General features: G+C 33.1%; 1 protein-coding gene across 1 annotated transcript; it reads left to right on the top strand.

Annotated features, from left to right (window-relative positions):
• The first annotated feature begins 9,749 nt into the window (after positions 1-9,749).
• LOC107152788 (taste receptor type 2 member 13-like) lies at positions 9,750-10,635 on the top strand. Its single transcript, XM_015498290.1, is given in 3 exon segments — positions 9,750-10,104; positions 10,107-10,606; positions 10,609-10,635. Coding segments are annotated over 3 exon segments (882 nt in total).
• Positions 10,636-24,062: the final 13,427 nt, after the last annotated feature.

Genomic DNA, 24,062 nt, shown 5'->3' with positions numbered 1-24,062 from the left:
TATTTAGTTATCAAGTATTTTAGCATGTTTAATGTATTTTTCATGTTACTTTTTGCATTGTGAGTCATTTTACATTTTGTATCTGTAGAAACTATTTTTTCTTTACAAGTTTAATTTTCAGAATGTAGAATGAAATGTCTCATTTTTTAAACTTTCCTTAGTCTTTACTTATCTCACCAAAGATGGCTTCCTTGTTGTCTCAATAGTTTTAATATTTCCTTTATTTTTATTGCATTTTCAAGAAATTAGTGCTGCTAGTGGTGATTTTATGAATATTCATTTCATCTATTAAATATTACTTTTAAATTTTTTTATTAATTCTCATTTCTTCTCTCTTAGCTATATTTCATCTCCTTTATAAGTATTTGAATTATTGCTTACTTAATTTACTTTTAGTGCTCCTTGTTACATTATGAAATCACTCAATTTCTAAAATTTTCTCTGATTATTATGTCAAATCATCAATTTTCACTGTTTATAATTTCTATTTTCAAAATTGTTAGCAAATTTAAGTTTTCTGTTCAGATATTTATATAATATAAGTATTTAAAGAATTTAAGTGGGTTGATTTATACTTATTTCTATATTTTGATTATTTTCTAGGGTTCTGATAATTGGATTGATAAAAGTACACTGCATAATTGTATTTTATTTTCTTTGCTGCTTTAAATAAATTATATTAGGAAAGCATATGCTTCTTGTTTTGTTTTAATTTTGACATAAGTATATTTATAATTTTAAGAATATTTACTGTATATTATTCCAACCGTTGGTTTTCATCTTTCATTTGTCAAGGAAAAATGTCTTTGAACCATTGATACAAATGTGGTCTATTCATGATCTTCTATAATTTTCAATACTTTTTGTTAAATATTTTTCTCCAGACTTATTTTACTTGACATGTAGTTCTACAGGAACAAGCTTTATAAATATTGGAACATTGTAGAATCTATTATGTTAGTAGAATATTTAAAATTATGTAGGAATTATCAATTACAAATGATATGAAGAAATAAATTATGACTGGAAGAAAAGAGAAGGAAGACATGAAAATTTTGCTCTTTTAAACAGTATTTCAACAGGTCTGATTACTAAAGTGTAATTCTGAACATTAGAGATTGTATGGTGAGTTAAAAATGGCCACACTTTCTTTGATACTTCTATCATAAAGGGAGTTTACTTCCCTTCTCTTTGAGTCTGGGAAGGTGTTATATTTACTTTGATCAACAGAAGATGGCATAAGGGGCACTCTGACAGTTTCCAGGCCCACTTAAGGACACCAGCAAGCATTCATTTCCTGTCTTTGGTACACTCACTCCTGGGACCCAGCCACCACACTGGGAGAAGCACAAGTCCCAGGGAAAGGCCACTGAAGGCACTCTGATTGATAGGTTCTGTTGAGCTCCTCACTGACAACTTGATCAACTGCCAGACGTTCCATTGAGCACTTTCAGATGTCCAGCCCTTTGAACCTTCTAAGAACTCAGGTGCCAGCCATTATCTGACAACAACTACATGAAAACCCACAATTAAGAACTGCCTAATCAGGCCCAAGCAATTAGCAGAAGAATGAGAAAAAAATAAAAAAACTGTTGTTTTAAGTAACTAGTTTTTAGAGTGGAATGAAATACAGAAATAAAAAAAAACTTAGAATAGATGGAGAAAGGAACAAAAGGAATTCCATCAATTCAATCCCAAAGTAAGAGAAGAGGACAAAAGGAAAATAAGTGATAACTAGGAAAACTTTTACATCATTATAGAAACAAATCCAAATGTTATCAGAAATCACCGTGAATTTAAATAAATTTACTCCTCTATAATAAAAAGATGCAGAATATGTAAGAAAACAAAAATAACAGTATTCTACTGAACGAAAGGCATAACTGAAGCAGATAACCACAATGATAAAAAATAAATGGATAGAAACGTACCACATACTAATGATCACATTGTCTGTTACTTGCTTCCCAATGTCTATTATCCTGTACTCTTCTTTTGCACAGATTTGTGCCAAACATATTTATTTAGGTATGTTTCAATTACATGATAGATGTTCTTCCACATGGTTAATTTGCTAGCATTTAATTGTTTATTTGTTTATATTTGCTGTATTTAGCTGAATTACAACTAATATGCTACTTAAACAAAAATATCAGAGAAGCTAATTTGAATATAGAGAGTTATTATAGAGCAGTAGTTCAAGGAAAAGATATAATTATGAATTTGAGCACACCCAATAATGCTTTACCTGACTAGATAAAGTAAAACAAAGGCTATCACAAAAAGAAACTAATGATTCCACAAATAGTAGGAGCTTAAGAGATGTGTCATATCAAGCAGAATTAATGATATGGAAGATATGAAGAAAATTAGCAAAATCAATATAATACTCTCAGGTAGAAATCTGTAGTTGACAGAAATCTGTACACAAGCATTTCACATCTATAAGAAACATTTACAATATCCAGACAATGCACACTCTAGGAAATAAAAATGTGTCAACAGTTTTTATAGAGCAGCTCTTATACACAATATAAAATAATACAACATTAAATCAATTTAAAAATGTTTGTTATCAAACCACTGTCTAATAGTTTCTAATTAAAAGACAAACATTCAGAATTCAACACCAAAAAAGCTCTTCATAATAAAACTTGAGAAAATAATTTAAAGCTAAAAATCCATATCAATTATTACATGTACTAGAAAATATGTTGCACATGCCTATCTGTTGAAAAATAATTTTTCAATGCTTTCCCCACAAAAAAGAAAGAAAATATGCTTCATGTATTCAACTTGAGAAAGAAGAAAATGAGCAACAGTCAAAGCCAAAGGAAGAGTATGGGAGCTAAGAAGGAACTTATGTTTTCTTTGTGCTTATTTTGTACTGTCCTAGGTTCTGTGCACAAGTTGTTATATTTAATCATACTTTCTTTGGTTAGTGAAGAATCTGAGGCAAAGAAAGGTTAACTTCCCTATGTCACACAGAAAATGGAAAAGCTAGAAACTTAGACCTAATCAGACTGAAGCAACACTAATTATGCTTTTGGATATCAACAAAAATGAAAGCAAAACTTAAATCCAAAGCTCAAATACTATAGACTGGTAGCATATTCAAAATCTTTTAAAGATCAATTAACTCAAAGTCAGATAATACTAATCAAGATATAAAGGAGGCAGGAAAAAATTTGAAAATATCAGAGAATACAATTTTATGCAATCAATGTTATGAATATTTTTATTACAAAAATGAAAAACTCAGCCATATTTTAAAGAAGCATAGGCCATCAAATTTATAGTAATAGTAGAAAACACTAATAGATCAATATTTTCAAAGGTCTTGGATATACTATTAAAATACATATATTCAAGAAATCAAACTCATGGGGATACATGAAAAAGATTTACTAAGTTTAAAAATAAGTCCTTATCCTTATCTTCCCATACTACTGTAGTGAACCTACAAGTTCTACACCTGCTTTTTTTAAGAGGAGAAATTATACTCACCATAAGCAAAAACAGTACAGGAGAGCAAATTTATAAAGTATCATAAGTGTAGGTGCAAAAGGCTTAAAAATTATAAATGAAACTATAAATGAAAAGATTCATTTAAAACTAGAAAATAGAAAAAAGTCTACAAAATGGGTAATTTTAATTTAAATAATTTCTTTAGATGCTGCAAAATTTACCTGGTTCAACTTCTAATCAAGATAAATACCTAAATCAAGTTATACAGAAGTAGATTTCAATAACTTCAGAAGGTACCTGATAAATAAATATGGAAGTATTACAGTTAATAGTGTAACATATAAATATTTTCATTTAGTTAAAATTTAGACAAAGATACTTGCTTGATGACTATGTCACTGGAGAACTTAACCAATGCACTGTGACCAAAAAATATTACTGTTAAATAAAAATTTGGGTGGAAATAAATCTTTGTTTTATATACTGATGGCAGAAATGTCTACCTATATAGTTCAAAGGAATCAATAAGAAAACTTAAAATAAAAAATCAGACAGATTTATGGAATATAATATCAATGTATATAAATCCAAAGTAGTGTTATTTGCCAGTATTAGTCCATTAAAATGAGTAATTTAAATATAATTGCTCTCACATTGGTAACAAGAACCATAAATCATGGAGTCTCATAAAAGCATTATGAGATATTATATTATATAAGTATACAATTTTAGTGAAGGACTTAAAAGATCTAAACAGCTTTGCACTGATTAATTTCTTAAAATATAGATTATGCCCAAACTAGTTCACATATTTAATGTAATCATAACCAGAATCTCAAAGGTATTGCTTATCAAATTTGACAGCATAATTTTTAATTACATATGAAAAATTAAAGATTCAAAAATAGACAATTCTTGAAAAAAGTGAAGATGCTAGTGGATGTCCTAGAACATGTCAAGATTTATTAATTATTTATTTGAATAATTAAAATAATGACAGTTTGAGCACAGAAATAGAAGGAAATGGAAATGAAATTCATCTATGTAACAAATAGTTCAGGGTATCAAAATAAAGACATGAGGCCAGGCTTTTACCTCTAAGAACTCTCCTATGTGATAGAGCAGGCACTGGAAATGAGTGGGGGAAAAGACTATTCAAGTAATGATATTGAGACTGGCATTTACTATAGGGACTAAAATATATTTCTAACTTACAACATAATAAAAATGCATAAGTGTATTATTATGTGTGCAAACAATTCTTTACAAATCTTATAAGAAAATAAAAATAATACTTTTATATCTTCAATTTAGGGAAGAACAAGCCATAAAGAAAAGGGTTACTGAAAGAATGTTTGCCAACAAAAATAATGTGATTGGTCCATCCTAAGCCAACTGTCCAAAAAAATCATCTGATAACTATGTCTAAACTCTCACATCTCCTGGCTAGTAAAACTCCTCTTTAGGCAACAGCATAACATGCCATCATAAAAGAATGTGTGAGGCCACATCAGTGGAATAGGAAAGAAAAGTTCAGAAAAATTTTCTTGCTTTTGTACAAATGTATTAATATGCTGCCTTAAGCAAGTGAAGAAAAAATATGCAATCATACTATCATTGACACTGATATTGTAATTGGAATTAAACAAATCTGCAGTACACGTCTTTCTCCAAAACCAATAGTAAGTGGATCAAATATCCAATGTAAGAAGTACATACATAATTAAAGACAGAGGAAATGTCATAAATAGGTTGATCATCTTGAAATTTTTTAAGTTTTGATATTAAAGGCAGAGTCCATTAAAAATCGATGTATTTAACAATATAATTATAGTAGCTTCTGAATATCTAAGGCAATAAATATAATAAAAGGTAAATACTAGACTTTGCAAAAATATTTGCAATGTATATGCTACTAGAATATTTAATACCATTATCATTTTATTAAAAAAGAAAGGCACAATGACAATGATATTTCATTACTTATAAACAATGACAATGATATTTCATTACTGGTTTCCTGAAGTGCCTTTCTTTTTTTAATATATATATTATGAGATATTATATTAACCAATGCACTATGTCTTGGATATACTATTAAAATACATATATACATATATGTGTTTGTATCTACAAACACAATTTCTGAAATAATAAAAAACCTGATTATTGCACATATGAAATTTATCCTCATATTTGAACAAAATGTTTGTCAATTTTAACAGATTAAATATTTATGTTGATTTGGACCCTAGGACTTGACCCACTTTTGGAGCTTCATTCCACAAATGAAGATTTCATTATAAAGTTTATTGCATAAAATATTGTGAAGCAACCAAAACATTTTTTAAAAAGAATATTTCAACATAAGTAAATAACACATGGGCATTTGCCATTCCATACAAATGTTAAGAGGAGGTTGAAAAGCAGTACTGAGTAAGGATTACTATGTCAGCATGATGTAAATGAATGTTTCATGGAGATGATTCTTTCCAAAGGAGGTTAAGAAAGTGAAACAACGTTCTGTACTGCAAAACCTCTGTGATAAGCTCAGGTATTTTGTTAACATTCAGGAGAAGAGTGATGTTATTATGTGGTGTTTTCAAACTTCTTTGAGCACATAAAATTTCCCCTGTCCATAAAGCAACTTGAATGGCTAAAGTTTATGATTTGTTGATAAGGAATTACAGTTTTATAGCATATTTGTGGGTGCACAATATGTCTTCAAGTTTTGTTTAGGTGGAATAATTGAAATAAATAACAATAGATAAATGTTCATAATTTTTACTTTCATCTTTTGGCTTATCAAAATAAATAATTTCCTTTAGTTAAATACAGACCCTCTATGGTAGTTAAAAAATAAATTTAATCTAAATCTAATAAATAATGTAGCTGATGGTGATAGAACTGATAGCTTGCCATCTCTAAATCCAGAATTTTTTGCCAGTTCCATTCTTCAATTTTCTGTTAGTTTTCTACCTGATGACTTTTAATGTGTTCATAAACTGCATTTTAGCATGATCCAGAAAGAGAAAACAGTGAAAGGAAATCTGCCCTTATTTGCATCTGAGAACACTACACTTCATTCATTTTGAATACGGAAAATTATCACCCCTATCTCTTATAAAGGAAATAAAACATTGCTATAATGGAAATTGCTGGCTGAGTCATTTGAAAAATGATAGTTATGACTTCACAAAGACTGGTCTGGCCTTATTCTACAATAAAGTTGATTTTTTAAAAATAGTGTTTTGATGAAATAATAACAGAGAAATGCTGAAACAATAAATACTAAACATCATTTGCTCCCTTTGGACCAGAGACAGTTGAAGATGTCCCAAGAGGGAAGAAGAATAAATCTCACATACATTGAGATAGATCTTTAGAAATAAAGTATAATCTTTAAGAGATTCTCCATCTCTTGTGGTCTCCAGTTGGTCTTTATAGTACTTTATGTCTCTGGAATAGGGTTTCAGCTCGACTGTTTTTTGAAAAGGTAAACTGAGAGGCACAATAACATTTTATAAATTTATTTGAGCAAAGAAAGCTTCATAAATTGGGAAGCTGAAAACCAGAAGTGGTTCAGGAGCTCCCCTGAAGGAACACAAGAGGGGACTTAAGTAAGACAGGTGGGAGAATAGGAAGGAAAATATCTGGTAAGAGTTAGACAGTTGCCTCCTGTGGTCTATCCTGCTGGAAAGCCAAGCTTGTTGGCTGCTTCTGGTTAGCTGAGCTTAAGTTCAGTTTTTCTTTAACGTAGGCATTTACAGGAAATAGCTCAAGTGAAGTTTCATTTATGTTTGAGAATCAAACACAGTGGAGGTCACTCCTGAGGCCTCCCTGGCTGAGTCTGCTCAGGGACTCTTCAGACCTGCTCTCCATTTTAATTCAACACAGACAACTAGTCTCCGCCAGTACGAGAATGCACTGTGTTATCTATTTTTCCACAAGTACAAGAATGCACTGTGTAATCTATTTGGTTTTGTTCACTTTCATGTGCCAGAGACAATCATAGTTCTTTTCAAACACCCTCCTATCTTTGCTGAATTTCTTTGCTCTTGCACTGTGTGCCTTTATTTCTGTACTTAACGGCAGATACATTGAATACATGAGGCTTTACCAGGAAAACCACATATTTATCCTGCCTGCCTTGGGTAAACTGAAAGGATTTATTGGGTGCAATAGCTATCAATTGGACCTGTGTCTGTAAATATACTCCATTCAGAAATTTTAACATGGCTCTGGACAGCCATATCCTTGAGATGAGCTTAGCCTGAGGGCTGAGCTTCAACTAGACTTCAAAACTCAAATACTGTTTGGTTCTGAGAAGCAATTACATCTTCCAACACTGGAAGATTCAAAGTTTCTCGAGAAACATGGCAATTTTTGTTCATACTCACAGATATTTTCCTAGCTCAATTTAAAAAAAATAATGTAGTCAACTGCACCACAATATTCAATTATAATCTCTCCCAGGAATGAGAAAATCCTCAGATATGTGATTGACTTTCCTTGTAATCATAGGTAGCCACTTACCAAATGTTTTGCCAATTCTTAATTTGCTTGCCAGCAACCAATACATATCTTTTTGCTCATTGAGAATAAATTGATAAGAAACTGATGGTGTATGTTAGATATTTGGTTTCAGCATAACTTTACTTCAAAAGGCCTATCCCATAAACCAGGCTTCACTAAGAAGTCCCTCAAATCTCGGGGACTTCACAGAGGAAAAGTGTGTGTTTGTCTCTGCTTTTAGTTTCTATTATGTGTCCAGTACACACAGTGGTTGCACAGGGATTCAGGCCGACACATGCTCTTTCTTAACCCTCGTTTGAGTGTCAAGGTAAGAAGATAACTGCAACACAACATTTCCACAATTTTTATTGACTAAAAAGTTCATATGACGATTTATGACTTCAAGGGGGAAAAGGGGACCCTACAAAAATGCATTTCTTATAATTTTACAGTCATAGTTCCTTTTTCACTAACTCTATGCTATTTGCAAGACACGCAACTAAATCCTGACGGCAAAGAAATGTTGAAGAACACATACGTATGTGTTTCCATTTGCACTCTTGACACAAGCTTGAAGAAATTCCTTATACTTTTTTTTTTTTAATTTTAAAAGCAAATAAGAGAGTCTTCCTGTCTGTGAGAGAAAAGCCTTTGGGAATGTTGTTATTTCATTGATTTTTTATAATGTAGAATATCTGACTGTTCTGTAGATCCACCCAGCAAAGTTTGTGTGATTAATAAAATACAGACGTACGTAATTCACAAGTTATATATTTATTAAGTAAAATAACTTTTTTCTTTATCGAGCGAAATAGCTATTTATTATATTATAGCCAAGATAAAAAGTATTTTATTTACTTAAATATCAAAGTAGATCATCTTTCTTGAGTCCCTTCATTTCAGAATTTTGCTGATTCACTTTCTTTCCTCAGGCAGGCTGAGGAAATACAACTCTTGGTAATGAGTAACTCTTTCTTTGCTTTGATCTTGGTTTTGAAATTGATGATATATCATAGTTCTGTGCTTTTTGGCAATTGTTGCTTTTTTTTTAAATTAATTTTTGTTCCCTTTTATGTTTCAAAAAGAAACATGAAAGGAAAAGTGGATAATATCTGAATCTTGGCACCTCGGCACAGGGGTGAGTACTACTGAATTTCGAAGAAGCAGGGAATGAGGAAGACTCAGGCCTGGTGAATGGGCTTCTCTACATTCCTGACATTAACCAGATGGGGTCTCAGCTCTACAGGAAACTGAGGATTCTTGAAATAACATCAACTTCTCTTTGTATGTTTTTTAAGTCCTCTGTGGCCATGCTGTGAGACACAGAAAACTTCATTTAATTACATATTTGATGAAAGAGATATTTATAATCTTTGTACCTAAGAACTCAAGCTGGTGGAACCAAATTTTCTGCAGCTGAGACTAGGCAAAAAGTACAAAACAGTGAAAGAGAATATGTCTTTATTTGCATGTTAGCAAATGTGAGTTTTACTTTGCTTCATAAACATCTATGAAACATATTGTAGCCTCTGGTGAGGACACAAATATCTTAGCTAGGGCTCAGCAGAGAAACTGAAGAAAAATAAAGATTTCACAGGAACATGTGCAGATTAATTAGCAAACCTTAGATATTTTTGACTTTGTACTGGATCAATTGTTAAAGAAGAAGCAGGAGGAGGAGAAAGAGGAAGAGCTTAGCTGTACATTCAAGGATATGTGTGACATTTTATATCAGTGACATTAGACCTTAAATTTTCTGTTTGAACATGGAAAATGGCTTGCAGAACATCCTCATCCTCATAATGATTGTACAGTTCATATTTGGGAGTTTGAGCAACGGATTCACAGTACTGATAAACTGCATAGAGGGGGTCAATAAAAGAAAACTCTCTTTACTTGATCAAATCCTAATTGTCTTGGCAATTTCTAGAATTTTTCTGCTTTGGAAAGTATTAGTAAGTTGGTTTAGTTCTCTGTATCATCCACTTTTACTCATGCCTGAAATAGAAGTAAGAATTGCTATTTCTTCCTGGATATTTGCCAATCACTTCAATCTCTGGTTTGCCACAATACTCACCATCTTTTATTTGCTCAAAATAGCCAGCTTCTCAAGGCCTATTTTTCTCTAATGATACTGCTAGGAAACCTGATCATCTTGATTTTAAATCGGATACAAATCAACATATATATTGAAGACTGGATTCATGGAAGTGAAAGAAACACAACTTGGAATTCCAGAATGAGTGACTTTGCAACATTTTTAGACCTGATCATATTCAATATGACTATGTTCTCCATAACTCCATTTACCGTAGCTTTGATCACTTTTCTCCTGCTAATCTTCTCCTTGTGGCAACATCTCCAGAATATGCAGCACAATTTCAAAGGACCCAGAGACCCCAGGACCAATGCCCACATAACTGCCTTGAAAATTATGATCTCCTTTCTTCTGCTCTATGCCACTTACTTTCTGTCTTTTTTCATATCGTGTCTTTTGAAGATGCATCAAAGCAAGCTGGTTCAGATTCTTTCCCTGAATTTTGGACTCATCTATCCTTCAAGCCACTCATTTATTTTGATTTTGGGAAGCTCCAAGTTAAGGGAGGCATTTCTTTTGGTGCTGAAGCAGCTACGGTGTGGGCTAAAAGATGAGAAACTCACTACTCTGTGAGTTGTTTAACCATGAAGTATGAGGCTGGGGATGTGGTTTAGTGGTAGAGCACTTGCCTGGCATGTACAAGACACTGGGTTAATCCTCAGCACTGGAAAACAACAACAGCAGCAACAATAACAATAACAACAATAACAATAACAAACAAAAACTAGATGCTATTGCATGTCCTAGATAATAAAAGGAATCTATGAAGAGATCAAAGATATTTATTTCTTCCTCTCAGGTTTTCCAATGTAAAGGTCAATGTAAATTTTTTTCAAATGAAGGTCTATAATAACATTGTACCTAAGAACATTACATATTTATGATGTGCATTTCTGTAATATTGATAATTTGAAATGATTTGAAGAAATTGTAGATTCCCTTAAAATTTAAAAATATGTACCAGGATGGCAGATTAGAGGAAAGAAGCATCTAAGGTCACTTAGATATTAATTATGAACCTGTGAATCTTCATTATTTTGGCTGGTAATGACCCTTAAATTCTAAATTATTCATTGGAGATGGGTATTATTATCTCATGTACACCTATTATTTGGTGACTCAAGGACAACTTGAAGTTATTTGGCATAGAAATATGAAAAATTTGTATTTTTTTACTAGTACTGATAGAATGGGAACATTGAGAGCATTAAAAGGTTTAACTACTGTCATATATAAATATCTAGAACAAATTTTTAAAAAGTTTAAAATGAATAACTGCCATATGAAATAATGACCTTTCTTTTCTAGTTATTATGCTGTACCTACGTGTACATGCATATTTTACTATGCCTTTTACATAAACATTATCAAGGTATAATTTATGTATAATAAAATGCACAAACTTCAGTGTACATTGCAGTTAGAGTTTGACGACACACACATGTAGTAATTACAGCATTAAAGCTTTTTACAGTTCATCTTGCTCCTTGTCAACACTTCTACCCAGGCAGCTACTTATCTGATTCAGTAACTAGAGAGAGTTCTTTGCTTTCTATAATTTCATTTATATATAGCCTTAGAATATTTACTATTAGAAACAGGATTTCTTAAATTCAGCATAATGCTTTGGAGGTTCATCTGTTTTGTTGTATAGCTCAATAGTTTGTTTCTGAGTGGTATGCTTGAGTATTATTAAACATACCACCGTGTTTTGAATAACCAATAAAAAAATATACCACCTTTAAAAATTCTTTTACCTATTGATGAATGTTTGAATGGTTCCTAATTATTGGCCACTATAAACAAAACTGCTATCAGTACTAATGTATGTGTCTTTTTTTTGGATATATGATTTTATTGCTATCGGGTAAATAGCTAGAAGTGTCAAATCATATGTGTTATATTGAACTTTATTAAAAAACTGTCAAGGAAAAAATACTGGCCAAAGAGCCCTCTAAAGTGGTGGTTTCATTTTAAATTCCCACTAGGAATGTGTGAGGGTTTCAGCTGATGCTCTTTTTTTTAAAATTTTTATTTTAGTTGCTCTAATCAATGTGTAATGGCATGTAGTTTATTCCACATTTTCCTGTTGGCCAATGATGCTGAACATTTTTTTCAAGTAAATTTGCCTTCATGTAACTTCTTTTAGGAAATGAGTTCAAATCTTTTGCTTATTATTTAATTTGGTTCTTGTTTTCTCTTTTTATTGTCAAGTTTTCACTGTTCTTTACATAGTCTGAATATTCATCTTTTATCAAATACATGTTTTGTAAATATTTTCTCTGAGACAGTGGCTTGCCATTTCATTTTCTTCATCGTGTCTTTCAAAGAGAACACATTCAAAAAAATTTTAATGAAATCTATTAATCAATTTTCAATGCTAGTACTTTTTCCATTCTGTTTAAGAACTTTGCATACTCTGAGATTATGCAGGTTATCTTCTATGATTTATTTTAGAAGCTTTATAGTTTCAGGTTTTATGTGATTCATTTCAAATAAATTCTATTTGCAATATAAAGTGAGGACAGATTCATTTTTAAAATACAGATATACATTTTACCAGTACCATTTGTTTAAAAGTCTATTTTTTTTCTCATTGTTTCAACTTGGCACTTTGTTAAAAACCAGTTGATCATGCATGTGTGGGCCTATTTCTGGATTATTTATTCTGTTCCTTTGATTTCTATGTCTGTCTTTACGTCACTAAAATACTAAAATACTTTCTTGATTACTCCAGTTTAATACTACATCTTGGAGTGCAATAGCAAATGTTCTGACATTCTTCTTTTACAAAATTTGTCAGTTTTTCTCTGGTTTTCTTTGCTTTTGCATATACATTTTAGATTTTGTTTATCAATTTTTTAATAAAGTTTTCTTGAATATTTGTTTGACTTGTATTGAAGGTATAGATATGTACTTGGAATAACTGACACCTTAACAATATATCTTGTTCTTTACCTGGTCCATTGTAGTTTCCAGTGTACAGTTTTTAGACACAGTTTGTTAAATTTGCCTATACATTTTCATGTTTCTGTGCCTACCAACAATGCTGATTTAAAAATTTCAATTTCTAATGGCTTGTTAATAGTGTACAGAAATGTAATGGTCTTGTGTATAATACTGACTTTATGTTCTGTGAACTTGTAAAATTCTCTTGTTAGTTCTAATAATATCTTTTGGCAATTTCTTGGGATTTTTATGTATATGATTTTGCTGTCTGTAGATAAACAAATTTTGTTTTCCCCATTTGCAAACTTTATAGCTTTTATTTAATTTTCTTGTATTGTTTCACTGACTAACCTTTCTGAGGCAATATTAACTATCAATGCTGGGAACATATGTCTGACTTTTCCTAATGTTAGGATAAAGTGTCCATTTTTAATCCATTAATATAATGCCACCTATAATTTTTTCATTATTAAATCCTAATCAGTCTTAGGGTTTCCATTTATTCCTTATTTGCTGAGAGCTTTTATGATGAATGGGTGCTAAATTTAATCAAATGATTTTATGCATCTATTGCAATGATTTTATTGATATGACTTTACTACCTCATTTTGTGGATAAGGTGAATTATTTTTATTCACTTTTAAATGTTAAGCTGGACTTTTATTGCTAGGATAAATTTTATTTGATCCATACTTTTATTTCCTTGTAATATATTTTCTCATTTTGGTATAGGATATCCCCAACTTCATAAAATAAGTTGGTGGTAAAGTTTCCTCTCCTCCACTATTTTCTGACAGATTTATGTAAGATTAGTATTTTTTTCAAAAATATTTGATTTAAATCACCATTCAGGCAATTCCTTGTTTTATGAGAAGGTTTTAAATTAGGAGTTTAATTTTTAACAACAGATAAACAAGGTTATTAAGATTTATATTTCTTCTTGTAACAGGTGCAGTAAATTTGTCTTTGAAGAAAGACTGATGACAATCTTTAAATTCCAAGAATTCTAAAGAACTTCTTTATAGCCCTTCTTTTCTCCAATTCAGCTAACACTTGATGTATTATTTAAATTAATTGCTATAAAATGCCTTTATTTTATATCTCATACATTTATATCTAATCCAGATCTCATCTCTGAACTTGATTTATATACAATCTTCCTACTCAAAGTCTCTAGCTGGATGTGGAAGTCACATTTCAAACCTGACATAGCTTTAAGAAATACATTATGATCTATGCCCACATCCAATACTGCTTCTGATATAGTCATTTTTATCTCAGTTAAAAGCATCTTTATACTTCCAGATACACAGAAACCTAACCTTAGAGTCATCTTTGTCACCTCTCTTTTTTTCATACTCTGTCTCAAATCCACCAAATCTGTCTCAGAACACTGTGTTAACATATATCCACAATCCAACCATTCAACACTTCATTCAATCACAGTTTTTCCATGTTCACACCACCAGCACCAGAATTTAACCCTTATTTAAACCATGTCCTAGGTCTAATATCGCCTTTTTTTCTGGTTCAATCACCAAAAGCCATCTAATTTATTTTTGTTTTCATATTCTCAGAATTAGATTTTATTCTCAACAAGAGTATTTTTTTCCAAATATAAGTTAAATTATGTCACTTTTCTGCTTAAAATCTTCCAAAGTCTTTGCATCTCACTCAAGTAGCTGAATCCTTTCATTATCCCCTGAAGTCTGACATAATGTTTCTCTTACAATTACTATTTTATACTTTTTCTTTGGTCTGTAACTTTTTTCAGGTTTCCAAAATTGGTTGTTTTGTTTTGCTTTGTTTTTTGCACCATGAGAGATGGAACCCAGGACCTCACTCACACATGCTGGGCAAGCACTTCTACCATTAAACTATGTCCCCAGCCCCTAATTTTATTTTTTAAAAGGAATAATTCTTATTAGATTTAATTCTGTAATCTAGGTGCTTGTTCTTGATTTATTTTTCCTTTAGAATATTCTTTTTTTTTTACAGTGACTTTTAACCAAAAGAAATCCTGTGTTGGCTATTACCATCTCCTAGAAAGGGATTTATTTTCTAGTATGTGTCCTTGCCTTTCCTGTACCATTTGAATACAATTTAAGTTTTACTCTCAAAGTTTAAATTCTAGTTTTAGTTGTAGATGGACACAATACTTTTTTTCTCATTTATTTTTATGTGGTGTGTAGGATCGAATCCAGTGCCTAGCACGTGCTAGGGGAACGCTCTACAGCTGAGCCACAACTGGCTTGTGGATAAAGGAGGAGGGAACCTCACTGGAAGCATCTAGAAGTAGGGGTTCTGGAATGATCTTTTGTTGTGTTTATGTCTATCAAATTTTGAATTCACCCATATCCAGAAGGGAATATGACAATCAGAAATTTCATGCTCACTATTTTATTGAAATATTGATATTTTTATTACTGCATTTTTTCCAATGGTCTAAGTTTTTGAAGGACATTATCTTCTCATTCATTTTCTGAAACAAACAAATGAAGAACGAATAGAGAATATGTGACTTGCAGAAGATTTCTGATCCCTTGATAGGATTGTGAAGCCAAGTAGTAAGGTACCATGACTTCTCTCTTTCCCTCCCCTTGCCTTCCTTCCTTTACTAATTTCTTTTTGTTCACCCTTGTTAGGCACTTAGTACATAATGTGCTCTAAATGATTGCTTATAAGAAACCAAGATCAGGGCTGGGGTTGTGGCTCAGTGGTAGAGCGCTTGCCTAGCACGTGCGAAACCCTGGGTTCGATCCTCAGTACCACATAAAAAAATAAAATAGAAAAACATACCTTAAGAAAAAAGAAACAGAGATCATTCTTTCTTTATCTTTTAATTGTTATAAGAAATGATTAAGTATATATTTATAAAGATGATCACTGCCACGTATACTTATAAAAGTGAACACTGAAACCAGCTTAAGCATCAATAAAGACTTTGATCATGGAAATTATTGTACATTATAGTTACATAATATAATAGTATACAGTTATAAAAATAATAGATACAGAAGAAGGTGAAGATGAAGAAGTAGAAGAATTATTGAGAAAATGAAGGAAGATTAAAAAGAGAGAGAACTAAAGGGAAAAATATAAAAGAAAAAATGTAGTTCTATTTATGTTTAGGAAATGATGTGAAAGTTTTCTAAGAAATGTTATGCGAAATAAGCAATGGATTTGTATACAGAATAGTGGATGTGTATAGATTATACTAGCATTTGTGGGACAAAAAGCATACTATGCTTATGCACAGGTAACCTTTCCAAGGCAATATTCAAAAGAATTGATGATGATGATGATTTTAGGTGGGGCTGTGGGTGTGGGAGGTAGGATGAGAAATACCTTTCAGATTTAGCTTCACACCTTTCTCTTCAGACGCACACACACACATACACACACACGCGCGCGCACAAACACACATCTATTTATTAGTGAGAGTGTGGACTAATATAAAGTAAGAATTTAAAGATATACATTATAGTTGGTACCATAAAGTGCCATTTACAGGCACTGTTAACCCAAGAGCTCTGGTACACACTGCACTGAGAAAAGAATGGTCTGATGGAATTTTGAGAGAATAGACATGGAGCATGATGGAAGAGGGAGAGGGCCAAGGAAGAACACTGCTCCACTTCCAAAAGTGAAACAGCTTAACCCAGGATGTCATTCAGGGGAAAAAAATAAAGAAAGGAAAAAAAAAGAAAAGAAGAAAACCATTTGGGGAACAATGCCCCTCAAAATAAGAATTTCTTTGGAGAGAATCTTAAAAATAATGGGTTTTGCTAATCTATTCCAGAGGAACTGAACAGAAACATTAAGAAATGGGTTTCATGACCTGAAATTTCAAAATTTCTACAGTGGATCTGTTGGCTTCTTTAAGTTTGAGAAGTATAGGATTGAGGCCCTTGCTGGGGAGCGACTTGCATCACATCTGTTATTGAACTCTAGACTACTGGGATGGTTGTCTTTGGGGAGGTCTTTGTGGTCAGCCACCTTGGAAAGGTGGTGGTGGTCTCTGGGGCCTTCCAGGAGGAGCAGGGTAAGCATTTAGCCAAAAACCTCCTTGTGATGGTCTTTGTGGGTGTCCAGGAGGAGCCGGGGAGGGGGGGAGGATGCTGCTGATTTCCTCCCTGGGGGATACTACTGATTTCCTCCCTATGGTGGTGGTGCCTGCTCTGAATTATCACCTTCATTTTCATCTGCATCATCAGCAGGGGGTCTAGTTGATAGTTCCTCAGGTACCTGATTTGGGCTTTGGCTTGGTACATCCCAAGGATAGATTTTAGTGCTATAAGTCTCTCTTTCATTTTAACATCTCAACCTTATCACATAGTTCTTTTCTCCCATAACCTGCCTGTTGACTGGGAGCATCCCTCTCAGGGCACTGATTCCTAATGAAGGGTTTCTCTCAAGCTGTACACTGATGATAGGAAATGTCTCAAGTGTTGGCTCCTGAGACAATCTTTTGACTGTATTTTTTTTAATTAATTTATTTATTTTTAAATTTTTATTGTTGGTTGTTCAAAACATTACATAGTTCTTGATATATCATATTTCACACTTTGATTCAAGTGGGTTATGAACTCCCATTTTTTACCCTGTATACAGATTGCAGAATCACATCAGTTACACATCCATTGATTTACGTATTGCCATACTAGTGTCTGTTGTATTCTGCTGCCTTTCCTATCCTCTGCTATCCCCCCTCCCCTCCCCTCNTTAGGGATTGGCTAGCTTCACTTAGCATAATCTTTATTTTTAAAAATTTTTATTTATTTTTTTAACTACACAACAGCAGTGGAAAGCACTACAATTCTTATTACACATACAGGGCAAAATTTTTCATATCTCTCTATATAAAGTATGTTCATGCCAATTTATGCCTTTATACATGTACTTTTTTGCATTACTATTGTTGATACACATATATACCACAATTTTTGTATCTCTGTATATAAATATGTTGGCACCCAATTCAAGTCTTCATATATGTACATTATATGATGTTCATTACATTCCACCATCCTTGCTAGTCCCCTACTCGCTCCCTTTCCCTCCCACTCCTCTTCCCTATCTAGAATTCATCTATTCCTCCCATGCTCTCTCTCCCTACCCTATTATGAGTCAACCTCCCTATATCAGAGAAAACACTTGGCATTTGTTTTTTGGGGGGATTGGCTGACTTCACTTAGCATTATCTTCTACAACACCATCCATTTACCTGCAAATGCCATGATTTTGTTCTTTTTTAATGCTGAGTAAAATCCCATTGTGTATATATGCCACATTTTTTTAAATCCATTCATCCACTGAAGAACATCTAGGTTGGCTCCACAGTTTAGCTATTGTGAATTGTGCTGCTATAAACATTGATATGGCTGTGTCTCTGTAGTATGCTGTTTTTAAGTCCTTTAGGTGTAGACCTAGGAGAAGAATAGCTAGGTCAAATGGTGGTTCCATTCCCACATTTCCAAAGAATTTCCATACTGCTTTCCATATTGGCTGCACCAATTTGAAGTCCCACCAACATTGTATGAGAATACCTTTTCCCCCACATTCTCAACTACACTTATTGTTGTTTGTCTTCATAATAGCTGCCATTCTGACTGGAGTGAGATGATATCTTAGAATGGTTTTGATTTGTATTTCTCTGGTTGCTGGAGATGATGAGCATTTTTTCATATATTTGTTGATTGATTGTATATCCTCTTCTTAGAAGTGTCTGTTCAGGTCTTACCTCATTTGTTGATTGGGTTATTTTTTTTTTGGTGCTTAGCTTTTTAAGTTCTATATATACCCTAGAGATTAGTGCTGTATCTGATGTGTGAGGGGTAAAAATTTGCTCCCAGGATGTAGGCTATCTATTCACTTCACAGATTGTTTCTTTTGCTGAGAATAAACTTTTTAGTTTGAGTGCATCTCATTTATTGATTCTTGGTTTTAATTCTTGTGCTATAGGAGTCTTATTAAGGAAGTTGGGGCCTAATCTCATATGATGATGATTAGGGCCTTCTTTTTCTTCTATTAGATGCAGAGTCTCTGGTTTAATTCCTAGGTCCTTGATCCATTTTTAAATAAGTTTGTGCATGCTGAGAGATATGGGTTTAATTTCATTTTGTTGCATGTGGATTTCCAGTTTTCACAGCACATTTGTTGAAGATGCTATCTTTTCCCCAGTGCATGTTTTTGCCACCTTAGTCTAATATAAGGTAATTGTAATTTTGGGGTTGGTCTCTGTGTCCTCTATTTTGTACCATTGGCCTACCAGCCTGTTTTGGTGCCAGTACTATGCTGATTTTGTTACTATTGCTCTGTAGTATAGTTTGAGGTCTAGTATAGTGATACCACCTTCTTCACTCTTCCTGCTTAGGATTGCTTTAGCTATTCTGGGTCTCTTATTTTTCCAGACAAATTTCATGATTACTTTTTCTATTTCTATGAGGAATGCCATTGGGATTTTGATGGGAATTGCATTAAATCTGTATAGTGCTTTTGGTAGTATGGCCATTTTGATAATATTAATTCTGCCTATCCAAGATCAAGGTAGACCTTCTATCTTCTAAGGTCTTCTTTGATTTTTTTCTTTAGGGTTCTATAGTTTTCATTGTATAGATCTTTTGCCTCTTTTGGCACCAAAACAGGCTGGTAGGCCAATGGTGCAAAATAGAGGACACAGAGACTAACCCAAAAATTACAATTATTTTATATTAGACAAAGGTGCCAAAAACATGCACTGAAGAAAAGATAGCATCTTCGACAAATTAAGTTGATTTCCAAGTCTCTTATTTTTTTGAGGATATTGTGAATAGGGTAGTTTTCCTCATTTCCTTCTCAAAGGCTTTGTCACTGATATACAGAAATACCTTTGATTTATGGATGTTGACTTTATATCCTGCTACTTTGCTGAATTCATTTACTAGTTGTAGAAGTTTTCTGGTTGAATTTTCTGGGTCTTCTAGGTATAGAATCATGTTGTCAGCAAATACAGCTAATTTAAGTTCTTCTTTTCCTATATGTATCCGTTTAATTTCTTTCATCTGTCTAATTGCTCTGGCCAGCGTTTCAAAGTATGTTGAATAGAAGTGGTGAAAGAGGGTATCCCTGTCTTGTTCCAGATTTTAGAGGGAATGCCTTCAATTTTTTTTTTCTATTTAGAACGATGTTAGTCTGAGGATTAGTGTAGATAGCCTTTACGATGTTGAAATATATTCCTGTTATCCCTAGTTTTCCTAGTGTTTTGAACATAAAAGGGTGTTGTATTTTGTCAAATGCTTTTTCTGCATCTATTGAGATGATCATAATTCTTATCTTTAAGTCTATTGATGTGATGAATTATATTTATTGATTTACGTTTGTTGAGCCAACCTTGCATCCCTGGGATGAATCCCACTTGATCCTGGTGCACAATCTTTTTGTTATGTTTTTGTATTCAATTTGCCAGAATTTTATTGAGAATTTTTGCATTTATGTTCATTAGAGATATTGATCTGAAGTTTTCTTTCTTTGATGTGTCTTTGATTTTGGAATCAGGGTGATATTGGCCTCATAGAATGAGTTTGGAAGTGCTGCCTCATTTTCTGTTTCCTGAAATAAATTGAAGAGTATTGGTATTAGTTCTTCTTTAAATGTCTTGTAGAACTCGGTTGTGTATCCATCTGATCCTGGGCTTTTCTTGATTGGTAATCCTTTGATGGCTTCTTCTATTTCCTCACTTGATATTGGTCTGTTTAAGTTGTGTATATCTTCCCTGACTCAACCTGGGCAGATCATATGACTTAAGAAATTTCTTGATGCCTTCAATGTCTTCTATTTTATTGGAGTATAAGGTTTCAAAATAATTTCTAATTATCCTCTGTATTTCTATAGTGTCTGTTGTGATATTTCCTCTTTTATCACATATGCTGGTAACTTGAGTTCTCTCTCTCCTTCTCTTCATTAGCCTGGCTAAGGGTCTGTCAATTTTACTTATTTTTTTTAAAGATCCTACTTTTTGTTTTGTCATTTTTTTCATTTGTTTTGATTTCATTGATTTTGGCTCTAATTTTAATTATTTCTTGCCTTCTACCACTTTTGCTGCTGGTTTGTTCTTTTATTTTTCCCTAGGGCTTTGAGATGTAGTGTGAGGTCATTTATATGTTGACTTTTTCTTCTTTTAAGGAATGAAATCCATGCAATGATTTTTCCTCTTAGTACTGCTTTCATAGTGTCCCAGAGATTTCGATATGTTGTGTCTATGTTCTCCTTTTCCTCTAAGAATTTTTTAATCTCCTCCTTGATGTCTTCTGTGACCCATTGTTTATTCAGTAGCATATTGTTTAGTCTCCAGGTGATGCAGAAATTTTTATTTTTATTTTGTCATTGATGTCCATTTCATTCCATTATGATCTGATAAAATTCATGGTAGTCTCTCTACTTTTTTGTATTTGCTAAGAGTTGCTTTGTGGAATAGTATATGGTCTATTTTAGAGAAGGAACCATGTGCTGGTGAGAAGAAGGTGTATCCGCTTGATGCAGGTGAAATATTTTATATCTGCCAGTTAAGTCTATGTTATTGATTGTGTTATTGAGTTCTATAGTTTCTTCATTCAACTTTTGTTTGGAAGATGTATCCAGTAGTGAGAGAGGTGTGTTAAAGTCACCTATGATTATTGTGTTGTAGTCAATTTGACTCTTGAACTTGAGAAGAATTTTTTTGATGAACATATAGCTGCACCACTGTTTGGGGCATATATATTTATGATTGTTATGTCTTGTTGGTGTATGGTTCCCTTGAGCAGCATGTAATGTCCATCTTTATCCCTTTTGATTAATCTTGGCTTGAAGTCTACTTTATTTGATATGAGTATGGAAACCCCTGCTTGCTTCTGTAGTCCATGTGAGTGGTATGATTTTCCCCAACCTTTCACCTTCAGTCTGTATATGTCTTTTCCTATCAGATGAGTCTCCTTGAGGCAGCATATTGTTGGGTCTTTTTTTAATCCAATCTGCTAGTCTATGTCTTTTGATTGGTGAGTTTAAGCCATTAACATTTAGGGTTACTATTGGGACATGGTTTGTATTTCCAGCCACATTTGTTTATTTTTGTTATTTTACTTGAATTGGTTTTCCTCTTTGATTAGTTTTTCCTTTAGTGTACTACCTCCCTCTGCTGATTTTCATTGCTGTTTTTCATTTCCTCTTCATGAAATATTTTGCCAAGAATGTTTTGTAGTGCTGGTTTTCAAGCTATAAATTCTTTTAACTTTTGTTTATCATGGAAGATTTTTACTTCATCTTCATATCTAAAGCTTAATTTTGTTGTAAACAAGATTCTTTGTTGGCACCCATTATCTTTCAGAGTTTGAAATATGTTGTTCCAGGATCTTCTAGCTTTCAGGGTCTGTGTTGAAAAATCTGCCATTATCCTAATTGGTTTTCCCTTATATGTAATCTGATTCCTTTCTCTTGTGGCTTTTAAAATTCTCTCCTTATTCTGTATGTTGGGCAGTTTCATTATAATGTGCCTTGGTGTGGGTCTGTTATGATTTTGTATATTCAGCATCCTGTAGGCTTCTTGAATTTGGATTTCCAATTCATTCTTCATGTTTGGAAAGTTTTCTGATATTATATCATTAAATAGATTGTTCATTCCTTTGGTTTGGACCTCTATGCCTTCCTCTATCCCAATAACTCTTAAATTTGGCCTTTTTATGCTATCTTATATTTCTTGAATGTTCTGCTTGTGGTTTCTTATCATTTCTGCTGCGTGGTCTATGTTCTTTTCAAGATGATTTATTTGATCTTTGTTGTCTGATGTCCTATCTTCTAAGTGGTCTACTCTGTTGTTGATGATTTCATTTGAATTTTTAATTTGATTTATTATTTCTTTCATTTCAAGGATTTCTGTTTGTTTTTTTCTTTTTCTTTTGGTAAAACCTCTATCTCCCTGTTGAGATGATCTTTTGCTTCTTGGATTTGTTTTTGTAGCTCATTGTTGAAGTGATCTTTCACTGCTGATATTTGTTCTCTTATATCTTCTTTGAGATCCCAACACATTTTAACCATGTATATCCTGAAATCTTTGTCTGTCATTTTTCTGCTTGTAGCTGCCAATGCTTATAATGTTATTTCATCTTGATTTGTTTGTGGTACTTTCTTCCCTTGTCTTTTCATGTTGCTCACGTGTCTTCCTTTCCAGCTCTGTGGATCTGGTGTATTATTGTTTTTACCCTGTAGATTTGTAGTGCTTTTGTAGGGTTCCAAGATATCAGATGGCAAACTGATCTGATAGCCACGCCCACCAAAAATGGCGAGGAAGGTTTTCCAAGATGGAGTTGGTCGGCTTCCAGCGCTGGGTTGTCTGGTAAGGTGTGGGGAGCTGGGTGATGGCCTTGTTCTGTGGATAGGTAGCAGCTGTGAGACCTGCATGGGAGCGAAGCACAGTCTGGAGTTTTGCAGAGGTGCTGACAGGCTATTCTGCTATGCCGCTTGTTAGCCGTGTGTGAGCTAGGCCTGCAGGCTTTGTGTCTGGAGTCTGAAGACTTGCTCAAGCACAGAGGTTCTGATTTCTGCATGGGTGGTCAAAGCACTGGTGATTTCTGAAAAAATCCGCTGTATAGGGGTCTTCTCACGCCCTCTGGGATGTTGTATTTCGTCTAGGTTAGACCTTGTGGAGAAGCTGCCTGTGTGTTTTCTTGGTTTCAAGCCACAGAACAGATAAAAACGAGACCTCTTCTATTCTACCACCTTGGATTCTGCTTGCATTCCTGATAATTGCCATTCTGACTGGAGTGATTTGCATTTCTCTAATTACTATGGATGTTCACCATTTTTTCATATATGTGTTGATCAATTGTATTTCTTCTTTTGTGAAGTTTCTGTTCTGTTCCTTAGCCATCTATTGTTTGTTTGTTTGTTTATTTTTGTGTGTGTGTTAAGTTTTTTGAGTTCTTTATGTATCCTGGAGATTAATGCTCTATCTGAGGTTCATGGGGTAAAATTTTTCTTCCATTCTCTAGGCTCTCTATTCATGGTGTTGATTGTTTTC

Source organism: Marmota marmota, unplaced genomic scaffold (genome assembly GCF_001458135.2).
Source record: "Marmota marmota marmota unplaced genomic scaffold, marMar, whole genome shotgun sequence".
In the NCBI taxonomy this organism is placed as follows: domain Eukaryota; kingdom Metazoa; phylum Chordata; class Mammalia; order Rodentia; family Sciuridae; genus Marmota; species Marmota marmota.
Note: the sequence above shows the minus strand (reverse complement) of the source record. Positions and strands in the feature narration are given on the sequence as shown.